The sequence below is a fragment of the Vombatus ursinus genome, unplaced genomic scaffold (assembly GCF_900497805.2).
Source record: "Vombatus ursinus unplaced genomic scaffold, bare-nosed wombat genome assembly UNPS02000580.1, whole genome shotgun sequence".
Taxonomy (NCBI): domain Eukaryota; kingdom Metazoa; phylum Chordata; class Mammalia; order Diprotodontia; family Vombatidae; genus Vombatus; species Vombatus ursinus.
This window is the reverse complement of record NW_020940358.1, coordinates 30,131,501-30,145,832: the sequence shown is the minus strand read 5'-3', so window position 1 is coordinate 30,145,832 and position 14,332 is coordinate 30,131,501. Positions and strand designations below refer to the sequence as shown.

The following is a 14,332-nucleotide window of genomic DNA, read 5'->3' as shown; positions in this document are numbered from 1 at the left end:
ATCCGTACAAAAATGTTTCATTTGCTCTTATTGCATTTTTCCATTTTCTAACTTTGGAGTAGTCACTGCCATAATCATGTGTCAGAACTTATTCCTTCTGGCACCAGCCCTGTAGGCTACACAGCCTGGAAGGCAAGGCCAGGCTGCTGGTGTGTGGAAGGTTTTATGGCCTCAACCTACAGGGGTGGTTTTGTCTTGCTCTCATCCTACATGGAGGACACCCTAGCCTTAAAGCTCAAGGGGAGCAGGAGCCTAAGACAGAAAATCAGCAGCCACAGTGGCACTTGTCATGATAAGGATATGTAATCCAGGCCTTCAACCTAGGCCTGGCCCAGAGCACTTAACAGGCTAAGAGAGGGGTCCTGTCCTTCTTTGGGCTTCCATCTTCCCTTATCTTCTGTCAGTGGGGCTAAAGCAAGGTATTTGAAGATGAGGTCTCTGGTGATGCTAGGATCTTAGCCTGACCAGCAGTACTGGACCAGCAATACGTAGAAATCAGAAACTTTAGTGGTAAGGACAGTAGAAACTTGCCTTAAGACTCCCCAGTAACCACTAAGAAAAGTGTATTTTCATAATACACATTTTCAGTGTATAAAAAGAATATATGGAGAAAGTATCCAGAATGTATTATATACTCAGTTCCACTATCTTCTTTGCAGCCAGCCTTTTCTCCTATTGCCTTGCTATACGTAAGATAGCAGGCATACTTCCTTCTGTGACAAGCAGTAGAGAGAGGTGGCACCACAACCATGGAAATCTACCCTAGTTCCAAATTCCTACCTGCCATGTTACAGGGCAGCCTCAACCCTTGCAAGTACAGGCCACCACCCCAAGTATCTTGGGTGGGCCACAAGTAACCACAGAGCAAGAGACCACGCACTAATACCCTGACAAGAACAGAAAATGAACCAAATCATGTAAGTTCTGACCAAAGCCCAGGGGCAGAGAGAGATGACTCCTCTGGGGCAGCGGAGGGTTCTAGCCCTCATCTGTCAGTCTTAGAGGAATTTTGAGCAACCAGGTTGGTTATGGACTTAGGGTTTGGGTGTGCTGTTTTATACATAGAATGAATAATCCCAGAATACACCATAACTCTGCAAAAGCCAACAACCATCTCAAGAATCCTTAAGACTGAAACTTTCTAAAGCCACACCATGCCCCATCAGGATTGCTGCTAATGAGCATGAGCCCTTATATAAGTTGTAATACAGTTGAGGTCACCCACAAGCTGAAGGGCACAATTCTCTGGTCCTGAAGCTTCTGAATAGCTTTTGTGGGACCATGGTTGATAGACCACCAGATGGTTCCCATCCCCTCAGTCTTCACCTACCTAACTTCACCTTTGTGAGTATCTTAAACCTCACTGCTACCACTCACAGAACTTAGAGTGTCTTCTCTCCTACCTTTACAAATTTATAATCTCTTTACTGACCTGAACAGCTTGTCTCTGACCAGCTCAAACCAAATAGGACACCCCTTAGAGTTACATGTGTGCTTGACAATGTCCATCCTGAAGCCTGACCTTGCTTTTTCTAACAGAATTTTTTTTTTCCTAATCATTGAGGTAGCTACCAGGGAAGGTGAAAGATTGAATTCAAGGGCAAGGAAAATAATCTGGACCAATATTCCTTACTAAATAGATCACTAGGAATTGAGGGGAGGAGAGGGGTAAGAAACAAAAGGCCAAGGAATTAACCTTGCCTGGTACAGTAGAACAGCTCAATGGGACAGGGGAATAGAGTTGGGAAAATCCCAACTTGTGGCCTGACCACCTGAGCTATCCCATAACTGATAGACAAAAAAGGGAAGGGGATGGAATGGTGGTAGCCTCTACAAGGTCTGTCATTGTCATCAGCAACGAGTTCGGGGATGCCCAACATAGGCCCGTAGTGTTTCTTGGATGCCTCTGTGCCAATCTCGTGCTAGCTGTACTGGTGTCATTGCCTCCTGAGAACAAAGAACAGTCACAAATACAAACTTTCATTCTCCCCTGAAAACCAACCCCCCACATCTGAGTGAAAACTCCCTTGGCCAACTCTCATACTCACAGTATTACGAACACCCAGCTTGGCCCCATAGAGCAGCAACATCTTCATGGCTTTGTAACGGCCATGCCTTACTGCCTCGTGTAAGGCTGTATCTCCCTCCTATAGGAATAGCATGTTAAGAGTTGGGCCCTCCCTTTATTCCATACCCTTTTTACCTTCCTATCTCTCCCAAATATGAGTAATGAACCAATTGAAATGGTGGTGAGAAGAAATAGTTTCCAATTATAGAACTCCACGAAGACAACAGGTGATGCCAATGAGCAGCTAGCTCCTTGCATCATTCTTTTTTAATCATAACATCCTCAAGTCACTCTCTATTACTAAGACAATTTTCCTACCTTATCTTGTGCATCAGTTTGGGCCCCACAAGCAATAAGGTGTTCAAGGCAGTCACAGTGTCCTGTTCGAACAGCCACATGCAAGGGTGTACTCCAAATCTAGATAGGGGCAAGTCTTATGTTAGGAATTTATTAATGCCAAACAGTTTACCTCACCCAAACACCTTGCCATATTAAACCCAATACACAAAATTTCCCCTTTCTCCATGCAAAGAAACTTTTTCATTGTAGGACTTACCACATTAGCTCTCCAGCACTGACACTCTTTGAGTTAATAACACCTCTATATTCCCTGCCAGAACCTTTACCTTGTCCCGGGCATTGACGTTAGCCCCTTGGTTGAGTAGCTGTTTAAGGATCTCTAGGTGTCCTCCACGGCAGGCCCAGAACAAAGGTGTCCGGTCCAACTGTAAAAGAAAGTCCTAAGGTTTTCAGAAAGGACATCCTTATGACCAACTTTTCCCAGTTCAGCCCCACTGGAAGAAAAGAGATCCCCGATCTTCTAGCTCTTCCTCCCAACTTACCATTTCTCGCGCATCAGCTGTGGCACCCGCCTCCAACAGTTTGTTCACAATCTGGCTGTGACCCTTCAGACTAGCCCAGTGTAAGGCTGTTCGGTGAAACTGGGTGTGGAGAGAGGAAACGGAGATATGTATGGATGGCTACCCTTCCAAGAGGATTAGAACTAAGGAATTGTGACTCCTTTGATAATTAGGTTTGAAATGTATGTCAAAGACTGTTACGTTCTCTTATTTCTCTACCCTACCATGTCATGGGCATCAGGATCACCACCATCTGCCAGGTACTTGTCAATCAGGAGCTCTTGGTTTTCAACAGCTGCCTTCAGAAATGTCTCCAGGTCCACAGGCTGCAGCTGGGATGGAGGCTGCAGCTGGGGTAGTCAGGATAAAATCATGGATCATTCGAAACAGGCTAACACTTTTAGTGTTGAGCCCAGACTGAAATGTTCCTAGGGCACTATTAACGTACTTTTCCCACCATTCTTTGGTCTTCCCCACTCACCTCTACCGGGGGCTTAGGTGCCCTGGGAGGGACCCTCCGTTTCAGGCGCCTTTCTTTCCGCTGCAGCACCAAATTCTCTAAGTCAGCCAGGCTCTCAAGCCTGAGCCTGGAATTGTTAAAAGCCTCAAGCTGAAATAAGGGTGGGAAAAACATGTGAGATGAGGATGGTAGAAACTATTGGCGAGGGAGAATAGTCAGCTATCAAAACTGATTCTGAAAACCTCTGAGGTCATCTGCTATAACTTCATTATACCCCCCCCTGTATACACCATTACCGTAGCAGCTCTGCAGCCATCTCACTCACTGTATCACACACACACACACACGCACTCACTTTTTTCTTTTTTTCTTCCTCTAACTTTTGCCTCTCCAGGGCCACAGTTTCCTGGGGACTCAGTCCAGGGTCACCTCTCCAGCCTCCAGGATCAAGGACTCCATGTCCGATTCCCAGGACTTTGCCCTCGGCTCTCTCACCATTTATCTGTGAGGAAAGGGCAGAAGAGGGTGTCAGGAAATTTCTGAAAGTTCTCTGAAAACTGTTGCCTGGTGGACCAGGGAGCCAGGATTCCCCTGGATCTGTGGCTAAGCTCAGAAAAGGGACAGGTTCTCATCAACTGCAGTGCTTCCTGAGGATCTGGGGAGTGGCTGACAGCCATGTGCACTTGCACCTGTCCCTGCAGGGGGTCATAATCTTAGTTCTATTTATGCCACATTTGTTCCTGAAATTGGGTAGGGTCACATAAGGGGAGGAAAACATTTCCAACATGCTGAACAGATGACAGCTCATCACTCATTCCCCAGCTTGCTATCAGGGGCAGACTGCCCCAGGGGCACAAGTGCAGATTCCTAGACTATTCCAGGAGACAAACTCATTCTTGTTTACTCCTTGCTGAGGGGCTGGGAACAGTGGGAAGGAAGGGATATAAAGATGAGATCTGGGTCGGGGTAAAATAGAGCACTTTCAGAACAGGGGTTTTTAACTCTGGGTTATGGACCCTCTACTTTGCTCCTAGCAATCTGGTAAAGCTTGTGAACCTCTTCAGAATGTTTTAAAATGCATGAAGTAAAATACAGAGGATTACAAGTAAACCAGTTATATTGAAAAACAAGTCCATGGACCTCGAGTTAAGAACCCCTGCCTTAGGAATTTCTATTTGGGTCTAGTTTCTGCACAAGTTGTGTTGACCTTTCAGTCACCGTAACTATACACTGTCTCAACTAAGTTATCTCAGCCAAGAAGTAACGACTGGTGCTGACTGATAACACTTCACCCCACCCCACCCTCAACCCCTTTGTATTTCCATTGCCCTGGGCTCCCTGGAAAGTCCACTGCAGGCCCGGAAGCAAGGTGGGACTGGAGTGACAGAAGAGGAGATTCATGGCTCTATCCCTGCAGTTATACATACAATAGTGGACAACTCATTTGTTTTCTCTGGAGCTTGATTTGTTCAGCTACAAAATGAGGTCACTTAGATGATCTCTAAGGGCCCTTGCTACTCGAATACTCTTTAGTACAACCTAGGGTAGAGTCATTACCATTCCTACAACAACTATCAGGAATCTGGCTCTAGACAGGACACCACTCTGGCTTGATACGTTTGCCAGAAGGCCCGAGGCATCCCCAGTCCTCCTAATCCTAACGGTTCAGGGCAGGACTCCCCAAAAAATCAGAGGTACTCTGTACACACGATACCCTAACAATTCTATCCCGACGAACAACACATTCTGTCTTCTACACACTGGAACTAAGATAACACCTTGGGGAAGGGGATAGGCTTGAGCAATTAATGACTCCTAAAGTACTCCTCACCAACAAAGGAACGGGTTTCTGAATTAAACACAGCTATTTCTAGGCGGTCAAGAGGGCTAGCTATAGGGCAGACCTGCATAACCTGCAGCCCCAGGGGTGCTTATGCCAAACGAGTTAGGTGGCCTGTGGAAAAATATAGAAAAAAAATCCTTTGTATGGAGGAGGAATCTTGGTGGGCAGCAAGTCCTGGTGGATGGTAAGTGGCAGCCACAGATTGTGTAGGCCTGCTGTCAGGCAATGCACAGGAACATCTCAGTGAGGACTTTGGAACATGAGCAGATGGGGAAAAATGGGAAAGTAGAAAGTAATTGCCAGCTTAGTTAGCATTAATATTATGAAATATTTTCCTCTTCCTGCTACCTAAACTCTAGTTCAACAACAAAACTTCTCTGAGACAAAAGTATAAACAGTAAATTCTGGGATTCCCTACATGAAATTCCCATTTTAAGATGTAAAAGAAATTTGAGAGCTTCCCACTATCCATAGCCCCCAGCTTACCAATTGCTGAATGTTGATGAAATCCATGGTCCCCCCCCTGCTCTTCACTCCCTCACTATGGCTAGCTGAGTGGCAGTTTGCTTTTTATATCAGCACTCTGCCACTGAGATAGAGGGCATAGGAAGGGCCCAGTTTGGGGCCAGGGATGAAGCCAAGGCTCACAGGGTCAGAGATAGTTCAGTGGTTCTGTAACTAACCAAAATACCAGCCTTGAAATAGGGCCCGCTGAGGCCAGGATATGGTGGTGTTAGGAGCTGAATCAGTCATATCCCGTTACTCCCTGACACCTTCTATTTGGCATCTTTAAATACTGGCAAATCAATCTTAGCAGAGATGACCCAGGGGAGTCTAGCCCAAGTGTATTATGAGTGTAAGTATAGCAGAACCATAATTACAAATGATCATCCAGCAAGCCCAGATTTAAACAGGGGTGGTCACAAGGTCTAAGCTAATAGTCCCCATGTTATTCTACAGCAGCATAAATGCCAAAAGGGGTGTGAAAATAACACCATATTTGCCAAGAAAGAGGCAAGATTCTATGCCTTTGATGAACTACGTAGAAACAATAGGGTGTTCAGCAAGGGCCTGTTAAACCCAGAAGTGTCGCCTCAAGAGAAGAAACTAACTTCATCTGATGACTGACCAAGGCACTTTATTCCCCGCTGCCTGATAATTCCATAACTCTCTTTCCAACATCTCCCTATTTTTCTTCTCCTATAAATCACCAATTTTGAATTTCTTAAGCTAAATGCTTAACCCCATCACCAACAGTACTCATTCCAAAACAAGGATAATGACCACAGACACAAACTCTAGACACACAGCACACTATCAATCTCTAAATCATTAGGTTATGGAGTGAGCACTTTGTTTTCCTTTATTAAAAATGTTAAGCCTATATTCGTAGGAATAGGCAGCAAGAAGCAAGCTCCCCAACCAATTTAAAGTAGGTCTTTGTGTGGCCTCTGTCCATGAACAGGAACCGTTTTCTCATAATTGAACCAAGTGAAATTGTAGCTTGTGGAGTTCTCTTCCTGTTAGGTATTAACAACCACAAAATCCAGTTCCATAATTTTCTTCCCTGATTCCCCTGAAATAAGCTGTGCCTATTTCTCTTAGAGCTAGTCCAATTCTTTATCTGGCTGGTTAAAATCTTGACCTTCAATGGAAAAACGGATGCTAAAGAAAGATGATTCCATAACTTGAGCAACAGAAGACTGCAAAGCCTGGGGGTGGGCGGGGGGAGGGGGCACATGCCGAACGACAAAAAGCTGAAGTTCCTAATATTGAGTGACCAAGGGAGATTCACTGAGCAAGGAGTTAAAAGCTGGATTCAGAGCTGGAAGAGAACTTTGACATCATCTTCTCTAACCAGCTCATCTACGGATGACAAAAGTAGTCATGGGGCTGAGATTTAAACCCAGATTCTGACTCCAAATCCAACACTCTTTCCATTACACCAAGCTGCTTGTTGAATTCTCACCCAAGTTAAGTAGTCCAAAATGAGCAACACCATCAGAGCTATTTTCCTTGCAAATGCTTTAATGTCCAAGCGGCCCACTAACACTTTGCTTCCTGGTGGTTTTGACAGATTTTAGATGATTTCTTGCCTTCAGTTTTAAAGGCACTGAAGAGTTGCTTATGACTGCCAGCAAAATACTAAAGTAAAAATAAGTCTGACTCTATTTTTCATTATTTGCCCCATAACAAGAAGATTAACTCACTGGGTTATCAGGGTATCAGAGGAGAATATTTTACTCTAAGAAAAAGGGTTGTTCTGGGGTGTGGGAAAGAAGAAGCTGTTTCCCCTTAAAGAATTATCTGGTCATTGGTACCGACTCTTAACTAGGGAAATAGCTTGTTTCCACATGTGCTAATTTAGAATATGATCACCTGTCAGACTTGAGCACCTACACCAAGTTCCCTTCCTGGCCTGGGCAGTGACCTCCCTCAGGACGGTCCTATCTCTTTTGTTCAGTCTCACAAGCCCTGAGTTTCAGTTTCCCACTCCATAGAATGCAGGGGTAGAAGATCGAGATTCCAGAATTGTTGCTGAGACAGGAATCTGGTTATTCAGCTAGCAAGCAGGTCTCGAAGGTCGCTGTTGCAAGGCAGTAAGTCACATGCTAACCGGGCCTTACGGTCTCGAACAGCTTTCAAAGCTGGGCTATGCTGCAGCAGGAGGCAACACAGATCCAAGTGACCTCTCTCAGCAGCCTGTGAAGGAAAACAACCATCAGGAAGAGAAAGAGGGAATCAAAGTTTTCCTAAGACATACTAAATCAGTTCTGACATTTCTTCCCTGAGGTTTCTTCATTGCTGTGCCCCCAAAACCCCAACAGAACCACCTTATCTCATAAAAGAAGACAGTCACTATTCTAATGTCCTGGAAATAAAGTGACTTTCAGTTTGATTCTCTTTCTGGTTTGATTTTCCCACCAAAGAGCCAGGGATAAAAGGCAAATTCTGACAATGGTATAGACTGCTTTATGGATTACCTGTCTTGGTTCTAAAGCCATTTCTTCCTTACTACCTTGTTTGTCATTATCCCAAAGGGAGAACTGTTGAAAAAAGCCAATTCCTAGCTACTAGTTATCATCCCTACCTGATTTAACTATTCATGACACAGATCCCTCCTTCCCTCATTCCAATTAATTAGCAAGAATGTTTGAAAATTGATATATACCTTGTGTAGGCTAGTCATTCCATCATCATCTGCCACACCTGGATTAGCTCCATGGGACAGCAGTAGTCGAACCACTTCAGTATGCCCACAATAGCTGGCTCGGTGTAAAGCTGTTGCACCCCCATGTGTCTGAGCATCACACTTGGCTCCACTCTCCAAGAGGAACTGGCACACAGCATAGTGCCCATTTCGACTGGCATAGTGCTATAGGGAATCAAGTCAATGGAAATCAGAACTGGGATTTACCCTTATGCCTAAGAGTCAACTCTGAAGGAAGAGAAAAATAGGAATAAAGGAGTAAAAGGCCAAATATTCATCTTCTGTTTTTAATTCAGTTTTATTTTCAGTTCCAAATTCTCTCCTTCCTCCCTCTCCCCTACCAAATGAAAAGAAAAACAAAATTCATCACAAATGTTTGTAGTCATGCAAAACAAATTCCTGAATCATACATGTCCAAAAATAAAAAGGAAAGAAAAGAAAAATATCCTTCAATTTGTACTCTTAAGTCCATCACTTCTCTATTTAGAGGAGGAAAGCACATTTCATCATAAGTCCTTTGGAACTAAGGTTGTTAACCATGTTAATCACAGTTACTGAATCTTTCAGAGATAACAGTTTTTATGATATTGTTGTTATTGCATAAATTGTTCCCCGGATTCTGCTTTTTTTGCATCAGTTCGTATGTCTTCCCAGGTTTTTCTGAAACTATGCCCACCATGATTTCGTACAGCACAATAGTATTCCATCACATTCTCATACTTGTTCAGTCACTCTCCAACTGATGGGTATCCCCTCAATTAACAATTCTTTGCCATCGCAAACAGGGCTGCTACAATATTTTTGTATATGAATCCTTTTCCTTTCTCTGATCTTTTTGGGGGTATGCTTCTTTTGACTCTTATGTCTGCATGTCAGATTTTTCACTCAGCTCTAGTCTTTTCATCAAGAATGTTTTGAAGAGAGGCAGCTAGGTGATGCAGTGGATAGAGCACTGGCCCTGAAGTCAGGAGGACCTGAGTTCAAATCTGGCCTCAGACCAAACACCTGACACTTACTAGCTGTGTGACCCTTGGCAAGTCACTTAACCCCAATTGCCCAAAAAAAAAAATGCTTTGAAGACCTCTATTTTGTTAAAGGTCCATCCTCCCCCTCCCATTGTAGGATTATACTCAGTTTTACTGGTTAGGTTACTCTTGGCTGTAAACCTAGATCCTTTACCCTTACAGAGGTTCCCAAACTTATTTGGCCTACTGCTCCTATTTTTAAAAAAATTACTCAACACTCCCCTCCCTCCAATCTATTTTCTTTAACTCTTTAATGTTTTTTAAAAATTTTTGTCATTTCAAATTACTACTGTGATGCTCCCCTTCCCCAATTGTTCCAGCACCACCCCGCTTTTCCAGGGTATTCCAAGCTCTCCATTCCTTCAATGTGGTAGTTGCTAAATTCTGTGTGATTCTGACTGTGGCTCCTCAGTACTTGAACTGTTTCTTTCTAGCTACTTGCAATATTTTCTCCTTAACCCAGGAGCTCTGGATTTTGGCTCTAATATTCCTGAGAATTTTCATTTGGGAATTTCCAGAGGTGAGCAATGGCTTCTTTTCAATTCCCACTTTGGCCTCTGGTTCTAAGATATTTGGATAGTTTGATTTCATGATTTCTTAAAGTATGATGTTTAGGTTCTTTCTTTATTCCGAGCTTTCAAGAGTCTAACGAGTCTTTTTTTGGGGGGGGGCCGGGCGCTAGGCAATGGGGTTAAGTGACTTGCCCAGGGTCACACAGCTAGAAAGTGTTATGTGTCTGAGGCCAGATTTGAACTCAGGTCCTGACTCCAGGGCCAGTGCTCGATCCATAGTCTAATGATTCTTAAGTTAACTCTCCTTGATCTGTTTTCTAGGTTAGTTTTTTTTTTTTTAGGCAATTGGGGTTAAGTGGCTTGCCAAGGGTCACACAGCTAGTAAGTGTCAAGTGTTTGGTCTGAGACCAGATTTTGAACTCAGTTCCTCCTGACTTCAGGGCAGGTGCTCTATCCACCGCGCTACCTAGCTGCCCCTAGGTTAGTTGTTTTTCCAATGAGATAGTTCATATTTTCTTCAAATTTTCAAGGAATTATTTTCTTTGGTAAGGTTTTCTTTTTTTAAAACCTGTTTTTCCAAGCTGTTGAGTCTCTTTAATCTTTCTTCCATAGCTCTCATTTGTTTATTTTTTAAAAATCATCTTTAGCTCTCTCTTTTTTTTTTAACTTTTAATTGTTTGGGGAATTCTTGCTGGACTTGTGTGTAAGCTACATTTTTCTTGGAAGCTTTGCTTGCAGATGTTTTCAAATAATTCTTTTTCTTTTTAGTGTCTTGAATTTCCTGTTACAATATATACAATATACAATATACAATATTTATGGTGGAGGGTTCTTTTTTTATTTACTCATTCTTCCAGCTTACTTCTTGACTTCAGGCTTTATGATAGTGCTGGGCTCTATAATCCTGGGGATGTCTGGCCTACACTTCTATCCTTTTAAATCCTTCTGTTGTTTTCACAGCTCAGTCTGAGAACCTGCAAGTTTTCAGTGCTCCCAAAGTGGTATAATCTGGGGAGAGATCTGTTCACTGCTGTCTTAGACTAAGCTCTTCAATTTCCTGACCCTGTTTGAGTCTGTTGGCTTCAGTATGGATAAGAGTTTCAGAAGACTACTTATTATCAGACTCAGTTACTATTAGTTCACTGGGAGATTCTGCAGGTATGGAGCAACTAAACTGCCAACTCCCTTTTCATCTGGGACTCTTGCCCAAGTTATTACAGTGCAGGCTTAGACTCTGGGCTAAAGGCTACGCCTTTCTTCTATGTTTTTGGGATCAGACACATACAGGTAGGTTTTCAGAACTTGTTCCTTATTCAGTGCACGAGGCCTATGTTCTTGACAGATGTTCCCTGTCCTGAATCTATGACCAGAACCCAGGTAATAGGTGACACAGCTGCCAGATGGAACACATTTCTGCACCTAGTACTAATTCTGAGATCTCTTTTCTGTCCCTGGATCTCAGAATGCTTCCAGCCACCACCATCCAAGCTCCTAGCCAGCCCCCATTCCCAGTGTCTGCACACTTCTCCAAAGCTGCCCTGGGCTGGAAAAATGACTCACTGTGACTTTTTCTTGGTTTTCCCATTCAGAATGTGGACTGGTGTGTTTTCTAGATCAGTGTAGAGAAGACATAGTAGCAAGCTAGGCTCAATTGCTTCCTCTTACTCTACCATCTTGACTCTGTCTCCCTGAATTATTTTTAACAACTCTCTTCCATCTAGTAAGTCCTTTTGTGCTGATTTAATGTCCCTTCTCTAGAGTTGCCTTTCTTCCCTTAATTCAAGCCTCTCCTTCTGCCTTGTCCAAATCTAGAACCTAAGAGGATTATTTCTTCTCAAATTCTTTAAGATGTCAAATTTACCAAGGCAGTGTATCCAGAAGGGTCAGGTTGACTGGGATCTGTTTCCTTCTGAATGAAATGTTTCACCCGTCCTAGGTCTCCATTCAGTGCTGCTGACCAGATTCCTGCGAAAAGAGTTTCAGAGCATGAGACATATGGATTTCATTTTTTGCCACTCTCCAAGGTCAGTTACCTTTTGACCTCCAAGTTCCAGATTTAAAGCCTAAGGCCTTGGATTTTGTTTATTATATCTTGCAGGGGAAGCTAGGAGCAAAGAGGCAGAACTTGAGAGAAACTGGTCCAGTTCTTTGTTCAGTGATTTTAATTCTACTCTTTAACATCTGAATAATCAAATTTATTATAAAGCAATGAAATAAAAGTTTAACAACAGGAGTTTAGATATAAAAAGGCCCTTATGAAACTTATAGTCTAATAAGGGAAAAAATCCAAGTGTACTTTTACCATCCCTCTAGGGTCAATGCCTTGTCATGGCAGAGAGGCTTGCATAGCTCAATAAAACTATGAGCTATACCATGCAGGGTTACCCAAGACAGAACAGGTCATAGTGAAGAGTTCTGAAAAAGATGACCCACTGGAGAAGGAAATAGCAAACCACTCCAGTATCTTTGCCAAGAAAATCCCATGGACAATCTATAGTCCAAGGAGTCATGAAGAGTCAGCTAGAACCAAACACTTTTACCATCCCTTCAGATGAGACCCAAAGGGAAAATCAGGACAAGGTTACAAGGCATTCATAGGTGTCATAGCAGGTAAAAACTAGAAGGGAACTAAACATACGGTGCCCCCCCAACCTAGCCACCTCATTGTAGAAAGGAGGAAATAGAGGTCCAGAAAAGTGACTTGTTCAAGGTCTCAGAGTAAGTGGCTGTCATGTCAGTCTTCTCTCCACTGTATTAGGCTATCTTTCCTGTTATGGCCCACATGGAAGGGACAATGCCTTCCTCTCCCCCTCCCAACCCTCTCACCTCAAAAACAGAACACGAGAATGGTAATAGCTAAAGCTATACATATACATACATACATATACACACACACATATATACGTGGAGATAGTGAACCAGGCTATATATATATATATATATACACACACACATATATATATATCCTGCATACACATACATGTATGTACATATACATCGACATAGACGTATATGTACATACACATGCATAGGACATATACATATATAAATCTAAATTTTTAATCCCTCCAGCTATTATTGTTCCCTCCCCCCCAATAAGCTCCTAGAAAGCAGGGACAACTTGTTTTTGTCTTTGTAGCCCAGAGCGGGGCACCGTGCCCGGTACATTTGGTAGGTGCTTAATAAAGTGTTTGATGAAGTGAAATGACTGGATTTAATCCAATCCACATTGAGCAGAGGCCTGCCCACTTGCCAGCACTGCTCAGAGCTCAGACCTCTGCCTCTGAACAACCATGGGGAGGGGGGGAGGGGGTCGATGACGGCTGAGGTCCCTCCACCTGTAATCCCTCTGTTCTTCCTCGGCTATACAGAAAAAAAAATACATTAAAGAAACTTTTAAACCCCTTTCTAGTGTTGGTAGGATACTAGATAGACTGGTCCCACTGCCAGTAGATGCAGAGGATGCAGACAGCGTGAGGATGAAGGGCTGGAGCTGTCCCTCATTTCCACACATCCGGGGCCTGTCCGAAAGCTCCGCGGCCTCCCGCTGCAGACTCGAGCGGAGCGGCCTCGCTCCTGCCCCCCCCCACCTCTCTCGAAGTCCATTTCTTCCAGGGACTGCTGCACGCCGGGCACAGTGCTCTGGTGAGAGCAACAGGAGGCGTCCCCGCAGGTTCGGGGCGCCGCCATATCCTCAGGAGGCAGTGCACCCTAAGAGAGCTACTAAGCAGCCCCGGAGGAGCAAAGAGGGGATGGGAGCGCCTTTGCGTCACGCTGCGTCACGTCACGCTGCGTCGGAACGCGTACGTCACGATGCGTCACTGCGTCCTGCCGCCCCTTGTACCCCGGAGCTCACGCTGTTGTTAGTCGCCAAAGTGGTTTTCCGGCAGTAGCCAGACAGGGACATGCGCAGGTAACCGGAGCGCCAGCCTGCTGAGGCTTGAGGTAACGACTCTTCTGCTTTCCCAGCCCGGACCCCACACTTTCTACGGTAGGTGCACTGAGCAGCCAGCTGCCATCTTACCGTCCGATGCCAGTCTCGGACGACCAATCGGAAGGCGAAGGTGTGGCCCCGTGAGCCAATCAAAGTCGCGGGGGAGAAGGGGCGGGACGTGGGGAACCCGAAATCCTGTGTCCAGCGGAGGGCGCGCTAGGATCGTCAGTGGCGGGAAGGGGCGTGGCCGGACTGGGAGGAGAGGGAGGGGCGGGGAGGCTCCGGTCAGGACTGCGCCTGCGCCTGCGATCCTGCTCCAGCCCGTGGGATGTGCTTCTCCTACAGGGCCTCAGGCTGGACAGCGAGAATGTCTGCAGAGGCCCAGGCAACCCACCCTAACCCTTACGGACCCAAAACCA

At 44.6% G+C, this 14,332-nt stretch overlaps 2 protein-coding genes across 3 annotated transcripts; both read right to left on the bottom strand.

Annotated features, from left to right (window-relative positions):
• Positions 1 to 115: 115 nt before the first annotated feature.
• On the bottom strand, positions 116 to 3,834 carry ANKRD23 (ankyrin repeat domain 23). Of its 2 annotated transcripts, XM_027852131.1 has the most exons (7): positions 3,410 to 3,834; positions 3,153 to 3,278; positions 2,911 to 3,009; positions 2,695 to 2,793; positions 2,387 to 2,485; positions 2,049 to 2,147; positions 116 to 1,947 (listed from the first exon to the last, which is right to left on the bottom strand). In XM_027852131.1, exons 1-7 carry the CDS (start codon positions 3,560 to 3,562, stop codon positions 1,852 to 1,854), a joined length of 771 nt encoding a protein of 256 aa, XP_027707932.1. In that variant the 5' UTR covers positions 3,563 to 3,834; the 3' UTR covers positions 116 to 1,851. The 2 variants fall into 2 exon arrangements, with proteins under 2 accessions (XP_027707932.1, XP_027707940.1); XM_027852139.1 differs by lacking the exon at positions 3,153 to 3,278.
• Positions 3,835 to 6,571: 2,737 nt separating this feature from the next.
• On the bottom strand, positions 6,572 to 13,740 carry ANKRD39 (ankyrin repeat domain 39). The gene is made up of 4 exons (XM_027852150.1): positions 13,570 to 13,740; positions 11,841 to 11,944; positions 8,404 to 8,607; positions 6,572 to 7,934 (listed from the first exon to the last, which is right to left on the bottom strand). Exons 1-4 carry the CDS (start codon positions 13,667 to 13,669, stop codon positions 7,791 to 7,793), a joined length of 552 nt encoding a protein of 183 aa, XP_027707951.1. The 5' UTR covers positions 13,670 to 13,740; the 3' UTR covers positions 6,572 to 7,790.
• Positions 13,741 to 14,332: the final 592 nt, after the last annotated feature.